This window comes from Poeciliopsis prolifica, unplaced genomic scaffold (genome assembly GCF_027474105.1).
Source record: "Poeciliopsis prolifica strain line A6 unplaced genomic scaffold, Auburn_PproV2 SCAFFOLD028, whole genome shotgun sequence".
In the NCBI taxonomy this organism is placed as follows: Eukaryota; Metazoa; Chordata; class Actinopteri; order Cyprinodontiformes; family Poeciliidae; genus Poeciliopsis; species Poeciliopsis prolifica.
The window spans coordinates 7,044,869-7,059,950 of NW_026562403.1; the positions used below are offsets into that span (position 1 = coordinate 7,044,869).

General features: G+C 36.5%; 1 protein-coding gene and 1 pseudogene across 1 annotated transcript; one reads left to right on the plus strand and one right to left on the minus strand.

Moving 5' to 3' along the window:
- The first annotated feature begins 2,390 nt into the window (after positions 1 to 2,390).
- LOC129372107 (trypsin-like) lies at positions 2,391 to 3,926 on the plus strand. Its single transcript, XM_055049142.1, is given in 6 exon segments — positions 2,391 to 2,439; positions 2,648 to 2,810; positions 2,948 to 3,092; positions 3,094 to 3,229; positions 3,321 to 3,457; positions 3,565 to 3,926. Coding segments are annotated over 6 exon segments (765 nt in total). The 5' UTR covers positions 2,391 to 2,402; the 3' UTR covers positions 3,712 to 3,926.
- Positions 3,927 to 5,964: 2,038 nt separating this feature from the next.
- LOC129371898 (N-alpha-acetyltransferase 35, NatC auxiliary subunit-like) lies at positions 5,965 to 13,834 on the minus strand (annotated as a pseudogene).
- Between the last annotated feature and the right edge of the window lie 1,248 nt (positions 13,835 to 15,082).

The following is a 15,082-nucleotide window of genomic DNA, read 5'->3' on the forward strand; positions in this document are numbered from 1 at the left end:
CATTCAGCGTTCACATTGCATTTTCATGGGAAATGCACACTTTCTAGTGACATTTTGAAATACAGAACAAAACTCCAAAAATGTAAATGTAAATAAACTCATAGGTTTCTTTGTTATCTAAACCTTTTTGCAGCATTTTTGGACTCACAAACTTCATAGTGTTAAAATTTTGTCATTTTTCTTTTATTATGCTGAATAATAAGATCTGACACAAAACCCTAGCAAACTGGAGATCTGTTAATTCATTAAGCAGCTTTGTTTATTTCCATAATCCGAAGTAAGGAGTTGCCACAGTTTCAAGAAAAATGTCAAGCAGTTTAGCTGGAATCACAAAGTAACGTACCTGCTAACAAGCAGAAAGCTGTAATGTAATAATTTTTACCAGAATTATTTAATGTCAGCCTTGATGGAGAACTGCCAATGAAAATCCTCGAGTACAAGATTTTTTTGTTTTCTTTCTGCTTTTACATATTTTACTATTGTCTGTTAATGTAAAGTTTAGACATTAGACAGTTTAATTGTGATCTTCAAATACTTTATCTGTGTTTAAAAAATAAATAAAAAAGACAGTTTTCTAAAATGCAAATGTGCTAACCTTAAAAGAAAATGTGTTTTATTTTTTTGTTTTGATTTGTTGCTATGACATCATTTTACTTCTAAAATGAAAGATTTAAATAATCATGTTGTTTTATTTACAATAGAGTTGAATAAAAAATGTTTTATTAGTATTGGTTTTTGTGCTATTTCTCATGACCAAAAATGATATTTTTTCTTCCATCATTCCACAATTATTTGCATCGTTTCTATTTTGACCAGCGAATATGTTCTTGTAACATTTTGAGGTCTTTCTGCTGATAGCAAGAAACATAATTAACCATATGCCTTCACTGATTACCCAACATTTCATCATTAGATTAGAAGTTTTTCCATTTTAGTTGGTCTGTCTTCAATTCGAAGGGAAGTTTTCAGTTTTTTTTCCACCATTTTAGTTTAACTTTGCTTTTCATTCACACTACGTTGTTCTTCTTAATGATGTCTGAAAAAAAACCAAACATTTTATTTAGATTGTCAAAGAGGAATATCCTATAACTAGCAAATGCAACATGTTTCATCATCAGAATAACTGAACTCGTTTACCTTTTATGGGATTTTGCCTGAGCAAAATTCCAACTTTTAATGGCAATGTGAAAGCACACAATCTATTGGGTCAAAAAACATTTGAATAATTATCTACGCGTGCGTTCAGATAAAAATGTACCACAGTATTTTAGTGATAGTTAGTTCAAATGCAAAGCAAGGTGTACAAAGAAAATTTGCTAGCTCATTGCTTTTTCAGTTTAAAAAATTCAAGCTCAGCAAGTGGGACTATGAACTGAAAGCCTACTTCTCAAAAGGTCTACAGGGATATATTTTAGCAGTATTTAACAGTGTACTCACAGCCATAAATTGTCAGCTACGCTTTTTGCTCTCGATTTCATTCATCTCTGAAAGTTCTAACTTTAATTTAACTTGGGAGTGAACTGATCTTCATTTGATTCACATTTTAAGTAAACAACTCTCCGAGTAGTTTTACTTTCCATAAACTCTGACCCTCCTTTGGCCAGATGCAGCAATAAATTTAGGCTAGAGGGATAAAGTGTGAACTTTATGCTGCTGCATGAATAATAGGTTTATTGAACTCTGGAAACTCACACATACAGTTCTCTGCAAAATAAAATACTATGTCATATAGTAACTTTTACTTGGATATATATGAAAAGTTGGTTTAACTCTTGCTATAAGGCTATTTTTAAAAGATTTGTTTAATCTGACAAACTTAATTAGAAAATATATTTTAATTTATTGCATATGACTAGGTATTAAAATTTCTTGAATGTATGTAACACTTTTTTGTTCATCTCAGGTCCAGTAGGTTGATTTTATGGCCGACACATTCAGGTTCATTGTATTGATAAAAGAGGAAATCAAGCTGGTGGTTAACATCAACAGTACAGATGGTGACAGGAAGAGGGGACGAGCAGTCATAAATTTTAAGAATATATACGTTTTGACAAGCTTCACAGCTATAATAATGACATAAAATGTACCACAACAACAGGACAAAATTTACTGTGACCTTTACAGGAACTTCTTTTAGAACGAGGTTGTCCTCATTTGTTTCCTGTTGCTAAAATGTTGCTACTGTTCATTTAACACATCCATTCGTCCATTTATCTTCTGTGCTGTTAAGTTCATTTGACTGATGCACCATGATAAAACAGGTTTTAGGGGAACTTGTAATTGGCTGCCTAACCAGGCTAGCCTATGGCAAAAAGAAAAAAAAAGTCCCCCAGACGCTGATAAGGCCTATAAAAGACAGAGCGTCAGTCAGACACCAGAGGTGATCCTCATCAAGAACCACGATGGAGCATTGCTTTGTACTCCTTTTGCTGGTTGCAGGTGAGTTTTTTTCCTTCTCCAGCTACTTAGACTTAGACTTGTACTTTATTGATCCCTTGGGAAGACTCCCTCAGGAAATTGAAGTTACCAGCAGCTTACAGGCAGAAAAGTGGCCTTAGACCTCGGCTGAAAGTTGTTCGGTAGACATTCTGCTTTGTGTGTTTGATACTTGCAGCACGCTGGATGGCTGTTGTTTCTTCCTTTTCAGGTGCTGCATCAAACGCTATTGAGAAGAGGATTCTTGGGAGTAGATCCTGTGACAAGGATCGCCAGTACCATGTCCAGATAGAGTCCGCTCAGGGCGGGAAGTCCTGTGCAGGCGCTCTGCTCAATCCCCGCTGGGTCATCACAGCTTCTCACTGTGCAGAGCAGTAAGACATCCGCAGATCTCTTCTATTTGCGCTTTATTTTATTTTTTTGAATTACTGACTTTGCAGCAGTGTGTTTGATGTGACAGTTTGAGCATCCACTAATTTCACTACAATTTTTTTTTTTTTTTTTTTTGCAGGACAGTCACAGTGAAGCTCGGCATAAACAATGATGTGTCCTTTTTTACAAAATCTGTCTCTTGGTTAAAAGGCAAATCCAAAAAACTCCAACAAACTATTCCGGCCAAACAGCAGCACACCTTCAAAGATGAAGAAGGAAATGCCCCATGACATTATGCTCATCCAGCTGAATGAGGATATGTCAGTCAAACTTCCCACCATCAGCCTCCCTTCAGGAGAATGCACCAAGCTAGAGCCAAGAGCAAAAGTGCAGATTGGAGGAATGGGAGCAAAGGCAAAAGGTAGGAATATAAAAAAAAAAAAAAAGTCATAAATGAAACAATTTATTTTTAGTGAAAGGAAATGACATTTCAGGATTTTTGTTTTTATCAGGCGGTAAACCGGTTGGTGAGGTCAGATGTGCCACGACAGAGATCTCTGAGTGTGGAGAGAAAGATAAACCTGACAGAAAATACAGCAACGGTGAATCTACAATCTGTGGCTTCTTACCTGGAGTGGAGACCTGCTTTGTAAGACAACCATTTCACTGATACATATACATATTTAATACTGTAGCTTTGTTTTTTGACACTGTTCCACATGTAAAACCATCCTGCCTCTGATTTCTGTGTCTCAGGGCGATGCAGGCTCAGCTGTGGAGTACGAAGGATATCTGCAAGGAATTATTGTTAGCCAGCCTGCGGATACATGTGCTAACTCCATTGTAATGCTGGACATCTGCCAGTACATGGAGTGGATTGGCAAAACAATGAAGGAAAACTGATGAATACTTTCCAGATATTCCTTATTTAATAATTAAAATGACTATCATATTTACCTATTTCTTTGTGCTTATTAGTCAAACTATAGCCTGTAATCTTAGATAAATATTTCAAAAGTATGAGTTAAGACCATAGTAAAATACAGTACTTTTGTCCAGCTGCCCATTTTCCCATCATTCATCTCCATAAATAAAAAGATAGAACTATCATAACTTCATGCTTTGTCTGCGGTGTGCTATCTGTCTGCTATCTGAACATTCAAGGTCTCATTTCCATAACTGAAAAACCATTATCATGTTTGAGTTTCACTTCCAGTTTTCAAACTGGAGCGTCAAACTCTTTCTAATATCCAGTGTCACATCATACAATTCATTTCCCCACATTTTTAAATACTAGCTCAGCTCAACCTACCATGGAGCAGAGCAGGATGCCTTGTCTCAATCCCAACACTATGAACACGACTTACAGGTAACGGGGGAAAAGGAAAACATTCCAACACAACACCTGAGTGTTTGCAGTATAGACCTAGGGAAATCTAAAAAACAGAAGGTTTTACTTGAGCAGAGGTGTCCAACTCCAGTGTTTGAGAGTTACTGTCCTGCAACTTTTAGATGCATTCCTTCTCTGATGTTAGAAGTTCAGTCTCTCAGTTGTGAAATATGGATCATTCTGTTTATGTGCTAATAAATCTACAGGAAGCACAGGAAATCTATTTCCTTCTTTAAGAGACTATGACATTTCATTGAACACATTTGAAGGCCTGGCACTATCTGGACTAAATTTAGAGCATGTCCATGTTGCTAAAAATTAGAAGATTTGACAATGTGTCGACACGTGTAATGGTTACCCGATACTAGCTGAGAGCTCAGTTATGTGCATACCTTTGTTGGTTTCAGGGTGTGAAATACTGTCACGGGTGTCAAGAGATCAGAATGATTGCTGTAGCACACTTTAGCCAGCAGAGGGCTCTGAAGTACAGGCAACCTCTGCGGTTCGACATGATTCTCTGCAAGGCCTTAACTTTCTGCATTATAAATAGCCCGTTTATTGGTCTGTCTGATGGAGGAGGAAATAACAAGAAGGTCTCTGATTCTGATCTAACCTGTGGTTGTACAGCATTGGAGTGTTGCATGTTCTCCCTGTGGATGCTTCCACAGACCATGGTTGCTCTGTGATGGAATGGCAGCCAGTCTCTGTACCCCGCCTCTCACCCAGTGACTGCTGGAGATAAGACACCAGCCTGTGTCCTGCAAGGATAAAGACACTGAATGGAGGCTTAGCTGTTTTTCATATTGATCAAAGCTTTAGTCCGATTAATGCCAAACATGTGGATTGCCTTTCAGGCGAGTTTCCCTGATAACCAGCTCAACAGATTCTCAGAGGTGAACACTGCAGACTTGGGGTTTAAGTACCTCAGGCGCAGATAGCTGGGTAAGTGTTAACCTTTCTGAGCAAGAAGTGTGTTGGGCCCTCTCAATGAAAGGAGGTTGAGCGGAGGGGTGCAGTTCCTCACATTAACATGCATCTTACTGTTACAGACCCTTATGTTAATTCTTTTTGACAGATGTAAATAGTCCCACCTGCCTCAGTTAAGGTCAATGTTAGTGAAGGTAAGGCTCAAATCTAGTTCAGATACAGTAGTGTAATCTTAAACAAGTTAATTCTCAAACTTGGATCAGTAAAAACTCAGATGTTGCTGACATTAATTATTAGATTTAGAAGGCAATTATTTTTTCCCAGCTGAGTTTAAGTAACTTTAATTAATGAGTTGAAACTTTATTTTTGTATTTACTTATGTTGTCTTTGACCGATATTTGTGTGATGATCTGAAATGTGTGACAGAAAACAGTGTGTTTACTTTTTTCTAGTAGTATATACATGAATGTCAAATATTAGATAAATTATATACACCGAGTGACCAATTTCTCTTAAGCTTACTGAATAAACTTAAGAGATAGTTAGTATACCTAACAGTACACTAGTCCACCAAAAAATATTTTTAATACAGAAATGTCATTATGGAGAGAACTGGAGACTAACTTGACAGTTGTACAGTAAAGTCAACAGGACGGTCAGCCAAACAAGATCTTTTGAACTGAATTTAATATTCAAGGTCAATATGGGGCCATGACACTCAAGGTCAGTTCTCAAGTTACTGTAAAATATCTCCTTTCACAAAATAGTTCCAGAAATGACACAAATGGAGCTAAAAACAGAAACTATAACCACAGTTATTTTTTTACACATTAAGAATTAGTCAGAGACTTATTGCATAGGTTACAGCTAGAAAATAAACTCCCCCACCTTATCTGTGAATGTTTTTATGAGCAGACTAAATAATTGTTGTCCTTAATATGATTATGAAGCTAAGTTTTTCAGTGTAAAAACTCATGCTTTCATTTGACTCGACACGATCACCAACATTAAAACAGAGATTTAATGAAGATATACACACATTAATCCCAGTGTTCAGAAGATGCTTTTTAATGGGATAATGAAACAAAAACAAAACAAAAAAAACCTCAGTAAAGTCAGAAATAGAAGACAAGACACAGCTCTATGTGATGTTACAGCTGGGTGATTTTACTATCGTTCCAACATGGACTAGGTCAGGGTGTTTGAGTCCTTCTGGTGCCAGACTGTGGGATTCAAATTATCTTGACAATAGGGAAATATTTGTGAGCGGAGAAATCAAACTCTGGCAGCACCTGGAGATACAGGAAAATAAAATTTATCACACTCCAATAAAGTACAGCTGATGCATAACAGCTAAAAACTTACTTGACAGAAAACAGACTGCTTTCTTTTTAAAAACATAAACTAGTCTACATTTTGAAATAGATCTAAGATGTTTTCATTGTAAATAAATCGTGTTACCTTTGTTTCCTTCTTGTGGCCCCGGCTAGAAGCTTCATCACTACTATGTTGGGCTTGGCCACTTTCAGTATGCGTTTTACCTGCCATCAATAATTTATTATTTGATACTGATAGCCATAAATAATAGAGAAGAAATAAATGTGTTGTCATTCCAACAGGATAATAATTGCACTCATAGATTGGCAATAGGGATTAATGTTTGATCAAAAACATTTTAAGCCACCAGGTATTTTTATTTAAAATACTTCTGATTCTTCTAGGCATCAAATTTCATTACTGTAGAAACTGAATTATTTACTGATACTTTAATATTTATCTGCTTTTAGAGCTTGCAAAAACTGAAAAATGTTCCACCATAACAGATGAACAACAGATTGACTTCCTGACCTCAGCGTCTGGGTTTGGCACACTTTCTAGGATAATCTTGGCCTGCTGGAAGTGTTTGCTGGCAGCCAGGTAAAGGTCTGCAGAACCTGGTGGAGGATTGTACTTTTTCAGATCCGACATTTCCTGGAGATGGGAAGAAAAACAAAATAAAACGGTTTGCGGTAGGATAGGCGGACTGCTGAATAGGTCACACACTGACTTTACCTTAAACTGGATGTAGTGCACAGGCGGGGGAGTAACTACACTGTTGAAGGGAGCAAAGCGATGCTCGTAGCGGACTTGTTCGCTGTCCAGCTCAAACTGGGGCTTTCGCACCTTTCCGTCCATATCCAAAGCTACCATGGTCTGACAGAAGAGAATGAGGAAGGACATGGACAAATTGAAGGGTGTCAAAAACATAATTTATTGTTTCCTACCTTGTATATGCCAGCACACATATTCTGGTATGCTTGACTCATGGTGATCTCTTTGCCAAGGGGGCGAACTGCAAAGCACAATAAAGCAGTTTCAGTGCTCTGGAGCCTCATGTCACTTCCACATGGAAACCTAATATTCCGAATCATGCTTAGGTTAGACTGAAAACTGCACCTTTCTTCTTCTTCTTGGTCTTTTTGCTGCTCCGTCCTTTCAGCTGTTCCTCCAGAATCCGCTCTTCTGCCATCTGAGAGGAGTCAGCTCTGCTTAGTGTCGACATTAGCCATGCATAGAGGAACTCTGACAAGTACCTACAACCACAAAACAAACAAAAACAAAAACAGTTGATTAGTTCATATATTTTTTTTTCTTTAGATATAGCCAAATTAAAAATAATACATTAGCACCGACCAGTAGATGTAATAGTATTCATGCATGCTGTAAAGCTCCAGTTCAAAACCACTCAAGAGATACTGGATCATGATTCTCAGGTTATGATACAGGATCCAGGTGCCGAGACAGGCCAAATGTTGCCGTTGAGGCTCCAATTTCATCAGTAAGCTGTGCAGTGCTGCATCCACCTTCTCAGCCTGAAGAGCACAAAAAAATGAACATCTTATAAAGCACCTAAACTCCCCAAGCTAATCTAGCTTGTGATATGCACAACAAATCACTGATATTTTGTTTAACCTCTACAATGACTGAATCTCACCTCATCCTGTAGCGTAGCAAACTCTTCAAGAATGTGGCCCAGTTTGTCTCTCTGCCGCGCTCGGTTGTGTCCGTGGATCTGGATGAGGTTGCAGAAAGGCTGCACCGGAAAACAGCAGGTTTCAGTGGAGGTGTTATGAAACCGTAGCAGTTGATATGTAATAATCACATCTCACGAGGCACAGCTCCCGTAACCGCACTAATGATCTAAGCTAATGTTCTAAAATCCCAGGAAGTACATCAATGCACAAATTTGAATGTCTAGAATGTACCCTGGAGCAGTGAGTAACAAAGGAGTCGATGTAGTCCTTGCCTGGTGGTTGTTGGAGAGACAACATCTGGACACAAAAATCACATTATTTACTAAAGACAACATTAATTCTAACCTTAAAGGCAGCTAAGTGCTGATAGAAGCAAAGACTGTACACATTACGCATAATCTACTAATTATAATATTGTAATGATGATAATACCCTACATTTAACAAAAACTTACTTGTAGGAGAGGACTGGTGGACTAACAAAGTATCTCAGGGCATCTTTAATCATGTCCTGCATCAGGTAAGTGCCAAACACTTTCTTATTGTCTATCAGGAACGTCGTCTGAAAAGAAGAGACTTACATGCACTTCAAAACAAAACAAAAAAAACAAACTTACATTTTTTCCTCACCTTCTTCACATTAAATCAGATGAAACATTTCCTGTTTCAGGTCACTTAGGATTATCAATATCATTTGTGTTTGCCAAATGCCAAAGCATTACGGAAATAAACAAAACAAAACAAAAAAAAAACATGTTTTGTGACTTTCTTTAAAGTCAGAAGTTTTCCTACACCAAGATTATTATATCTTTTATCGTTTAGAAAAGTCCAGGCAAAGAAGTCAGCTATGTGAGCTTTAAATATGTTAATTTATAAAATATGGATTCAGTGATTGCCACAACACGTGGGTGGTGCTCTAGTTTTAAAGTGGCCCATGTACAGAACCATGAGGAACCCCACCAATAATTCATTAGTCATGGGGTTATATATATTTACATACAAATACAAAATTTGTATGTAGGTTTTTAATCATCTACATACATATTTTGCAATCAAATAGCAACATATTTATGTAGCAACTAAGTCCACCTAATGACACAACTGGAAATTTCCATGATACAAACCTCAGAAAGATTATTAGTTCGATTATTAATGTCATACATAATGCCATGTCTCCTCCCAGTAAAGTGGCCACAAGAAAATGTATTGAGCTTCAATAATGAAGCTCAATACTCATCTGTCTTATCTGAACAGAATACACTTGTCTTTCCCAATTTCAAGAGTAGGTAAAAGACCTGGTTCTCAAATTTCTTGATACTCATGCCAATTTCAAAGGAAATAATTGCTTGTCGTCAAATGACTGAAAAAACCTGTTCTAGTTCAAAAAGTACATAAGAAATTACAAAATGAGATCCAATAAGTTCAGTTTGGAGAAATTTTGTTAAATCCTTTTTAGGTACGTTTTCAACACTAGCTGTGAGGACAAAAGAGGAGACTCGTATTTTCATACCTGGAGAAGAGATCTGGAGAGCACACAGGGTGACTGCTCACTGAATTCACAAAAGAAGTCCTGAAAAAACAAGAGTCAGAGCTCCTTCATCCACAAAACATCCCGGAAACCATATTTACAGGACGGTTTCCAGAGAAGCCAAGAATAAATAACTAAGAATCATTTGAAAAATAGTGACAAAAAACAATCTTTTTCTGTGTTTTTTACTGAAAGAAAGTTATGAACAAAACGGAAAAGACATTTTGTGTTCTGAAGTAGCTTATTGTACTGTGTTTACCAGAATGCCGTGTAGGTTTGTGGTGTTGACCACATCACAAACCGTCTTGATGCGTTCTATGAGCTTGCTGAAGTAAGCCACCATGTCTTGATGATCTTGGCGTAGCGAGGAAAGGTAGGTGGCAGCAGTCGTTGGTTCACTAGAGGCTCAAAGCCCATCATGATGGGGTGGTCTGACATTTTCACACACAAACAAGTTCATCATTTTTTTTTTTTTTTTTTTTACTAAAAACCTGAAAAAAGCTTGTAAAGATCAAATCTGGTAGAATGGAGCAAGATAAAAACAATATTGGCTAAATAAAAAAAATCTAGAACACAAAAATGCAAATAATTTATACATAACTTCATGCACAGTTTACTTAAAGCTTGTAAATGATTTCAATATCAAAGCTTAAGCTTGACTTGGTGGTTCAAGGTGTGTGTTACCTCCTTTTGTGGTGTCATTTTGGGATTGGATGCCATACTGGATGCTGGAATGAATGGGTGGCAGGAGGTCAGCTGCCTGAGCTACAAGCTTCTGGGCCTCACTCACTGAGCTGGTCTGGTAAATATACAATTACAATAAGTTTTTTTTCATTCACATCTGGTTGTGCATTTCTATGTTTTCAACCTAAAAAAAAGCTTATTTATTTATTTACAGGAATAAATGTCTTATTCAGATTCTGTTTAGTTATTAGACTTTTCCATTGGTTTTATAACAATCTGATCAGGTTTTTGAATTGCCCAAATCAGTTGTCAATGATATTTAATGTTCCAGTCTGTGTGCTTCTGAATTGTATGTGGCTGTTTTCCTGGTCTTGCACGTTTCTTTGTTTGCACCTTACCTCTTTCTTGGTGAAGGCAATCAGAGCAGTCAGCAGCAGGCGTGTAAACTTGATTCTGTTGAAAAGTGCCAGACACTGCTGGTGCTACAAAAAAAATGAAAATACACAAGATGTTAGTGTTTTCCTGGCATGTATTTCTTACTTTAAATTAACAACGAACATGATTTTTAATGTTCAGGACAATTTCATTTCCCATATTTATTACAACAAAGCTACTGAAAATTTCAAACCAGTTTTAAAGCTCATTTGAATTTCACAGGACCACAAATGAGATAGCAAACAATATGTGAGATATATGCAAAAGTGTAAAGCTATTAGATTAACAACAATGGGGCAATATGATTCACTGCATGCAATCCACACCCATCAGAAGGTAGCACAGCTAAATGTGCTAAAAGAAAATCTATACTAAATATGTATAACACAGTAAACTCACTTCCAGCTCAACTTCTGGGTTTCTCTGCTCGCCTTGCCGGCTGCGTGTGCTCTGCGAGGAGAAGCAACATATATCAGGACATAGAAAGCAGGGACATTGGGCTTAATTGAGTCAACGCATAAGCTGAACCACCCCTTGTTTCTCTAAAATGGTAAAAAAATAAAATAACAAAATGAAAAAACATTGATGATGTAACCAAATAATGAGAAGGCATCATTTGTCAACGTTTTTGAAAGTAAGAACCTTATGGGTAAAGCGGTTCGTCTTCTGTTTCGCAAAAACTGTTTTTCAGTTTTAAAAGTGAATTTATAAGTTTTATAAGAATTGCATTTCAGAAATATTTTAAAATTAGTTTCGTATGTCAATTGTAATATGTATGAGCTAAAACATGAGGTCAAACTGAAGATAAGTGTAGCAAATAAAGTCGAAAGTTGATCCATTTAACAATACGCTGGCTCAACTTGCCCCACACATAAATGCATTATTTTGGCTGTAGTCTCCCTATCGTCAATATTAGATCAAATTTTTTCATTTACATGATTGCGGAGTGGACATCATGTATTGTGCATGTAAACAAAAAACAATTGTTTCTTCAAAGAGCCACCAGTGACATTGGAGACGGGAAGTCTACTGGATCAGCAGTAAAGCTTACGAAATAGACAGAGTGACACCGAAAACATACACTGAAAAAAAAGAAAACGCACGTTTGAAAATGATAGGCGAAATGGATTTCCTCAGATACCAAGGAGTTTCAAATTTTCAAACATATTAAGAAAGAAGCTAAGCAAATGTTAATGTTTGATTCCCAAGGCCACTTAAAACATTCTGATGTCTTTTTTTTTTCTCACTTGATCTAGTGATCCTAAATATGAAAATCGGCTGCAGTAAAAGTAAAATACCTTGACTTTCCTCTGTAACTCGTCTTCCACGTCTTTGAGCATGCCTACAAAAGATCAGCATGAGAGAAAGAAACATCTTATTTATCTGAACACACTGCACATGTTTACAACATACAACAAATAAGCACCTGTCACCCGCAGGTCAGTGATGTTATTGGCCATCTTGAACCCATAAGTCATCGCCTGGAAATCCTCCTATAGAAAACATGAGTTAAAAATCATTAATTAAACATTAATGAAATTAAAATGTTTCAAATCATCTCTCTTCTCAAACGGTATAACACATTAAAATTAATTAACCAATTTGTATCTTAATTTAGTTTCTTTCTTCAGTGGCTAAACATTTTGAAACTTGGAAAAAAAGCAAGAAACTGGGAAGATGGATGGAAATAAGGAAAGAAGGGCAAAAGAGGAGGGAGATCAGGAAGAAAGGACCACACAAGAAAAACTTAAGGACGAAAATATGGAAACAAGAGAAGAAAATTAGAAGACAAAGGAGGTAAAAATAGAATAAAGGAATGAAAAAAATTAAGGAGCAAAAGACAACATTTATTCAATGGGAATGAAAATATGAGTATTTTTCTACACTCCTATTTTTTTCATGTATTAGTAAATACCTGAAACATGCAGTAATCAAATCCCATACTAAATTTCCTGCACAGGAATCTTGAAATTTATCAAGGGATCATTTTTCTCGGAGGTAGTGGCCTGACCACATTCAGTTATTTACACACATTCACACCTGGAAGCTGCCAAGTACAGTCGCAGTTGGGCCTACTCTTCAATGAGGAGCTCCAGTGGAGATGTAATGCACCACAGCGGTGTTAATGAGTGACTTAGAATACATTCCTCAAGGCTTTTCTGAGTAGACTTCATACCTGTAGCTTTCTCTAACATTTATCCCCACAATGAGCACGAGAGGTAAAACAGCTCACCTCTTCAAACACAGCTGCCTTGTTTACTTTTTCTCGTGCGATGTCACACACTTTTAGTAAACCCAGGGCAAAGGCTTTGAGTGCTGGCTCCTCAATGAGGTCGGGGTTATGTACATACAGGCAGGTGAAGACGGTCTGTTCCAACGAGTGACCCTCCAGCCATGTTATCTAGGTAAACGCATGTAAAAACACACAATGTATGAACACTGGATTTTATGTTTTTATAGTTTTACAAGTTTTTATAAGTACAAAAACTTTGTATATATTCTTATTAGAATAAATGTCACGCTAATTTGGGATTTTTAATTGTTTAAATGCTTCTTAATTATCCTAGACTGAAATTAAAACAAGTAACTTTAAAAAATATAAAAACAAGGACCAGTTTCACTGTCCGTTGTGTTTCACAGTGGATGATTTCGGTCCGGCCTATTAATGGCAATCAATCATCCAGTTTCAGGACTGTCATGGAGGCAGTGGCCATTTTGAAGTTGGTCAGTTTAACACCTGGGAATATTTTGAGCTTTTCTTGTTGCTTTTTTTTCATACTGCATGTGACATGGTTTTTATAGTCACCGTGCTAAACGATGCCTCCAAACAAATGTTATCTCAGAAATGGTGGTGGAATGATAGCCAACATTTGTTTGCAGATATTATTTCACATCGTTTTGCCAGGCAAAAGCTCTCTGACTGTCTGCTCCTCATGTTCGTCACTCCCTCCTCCCCACATGACTCCTCTCCACCTGCGACTGGAAGTGCCACTTTTCCATGTCTGCCTCTCTTCCTAGGCAGACATGCTGGTGGTAGCCTAGATGCCATCGTTAGTATTTTAGCTAGTTTTAGCTTTTTAGCTAATTTTGGCTTTTACATGGGTTTTTCACACTGCATGAACTAGTTCTTACCTTTCTGCAAATCTTCAATAGTTGGCTTCAAACGCTTTTGCCATTTTTACCAAACGCATTCAGCGTTCACACTTGCATTTTCATGGGAAATGCACACTTTCTAGTGACATTTTGAAATACAGAACAAAACTCCAAAAATGTTGTAAATGTAAATAAACTCATAGGTTTCTTTGTTATCTACACCTTTTTGCAGCATTTTTGGACTCACAAACTTCATAGTGTTAAAATTTTGTCATTTTTATTATGCTGAATAATAAGATCTGACACAAAACCCTAGCACACTGAGATCTGTTAATTCATTAAGCAGCTTTGTTTATTTCCATAATCCGAAGTAAGGAGTTGCCACAGTTTCAAGAAAATGTCAAGCAGTTTAGCTGGAATCACAAAGTAACGTACCTGCTAACAAGCAGAGAGCTGTAATGTAATAATTTTTACCAGAATTATTTAATGTCAGCCTTGATGGAGAACTGCCAATGAAAATCCTCGAGTACAAGATTTTTTGTTTTCTTTCTGCTTTTACATATTTTACTATTGTCTGTTAATGTAAAGTTTAGACATTAGACAGTTTAATTGTGATGTTCAAATACTTATCTGTATTTAAAAAATAAATAAAAAAGACAGTTTTCTAAAATGCAAATGTGCTAACCTTAAAAGAAAATGTGTTTTATTTTTTGTTTTGATTTGTTGCTATGACATCATTTTACTTCTAAAATGAAAGATTTAAATAATCATGTTGTTTTATTTACAATAGAGTTGAATAAAAAATGTTTTATTAGTATTGGTTTTTGTGCTATTTCTCATGACCAAAAATGATATTTTTTTCCATCATTCCACAATTATTTGCATCGTTTCTATTTGACCAGCGAATATGTTCTTGTAACATTTTGAGGTCTTTCTGCTGATAGCAAGAAACATAATTAACCATATGCCTTCACTGATTACCCAACATTTCATCATTAGATTAGAAGTTTTCCATTTTAGTTGGTCTGTCTTCAATTCGAAGGGAAGTTTTCAGTTTTTTTTCTCCACCATTTTAGTTTAACTTTGCTTTTCATTCATACTACGTTGTTCTTCTTAATGATGTCTGAAAAAAACCAAATTTTATTTAGATTGTCAAAGAGGAATATCCTATAACTAGCAAATGCAACATGTTTCATCATCAGAA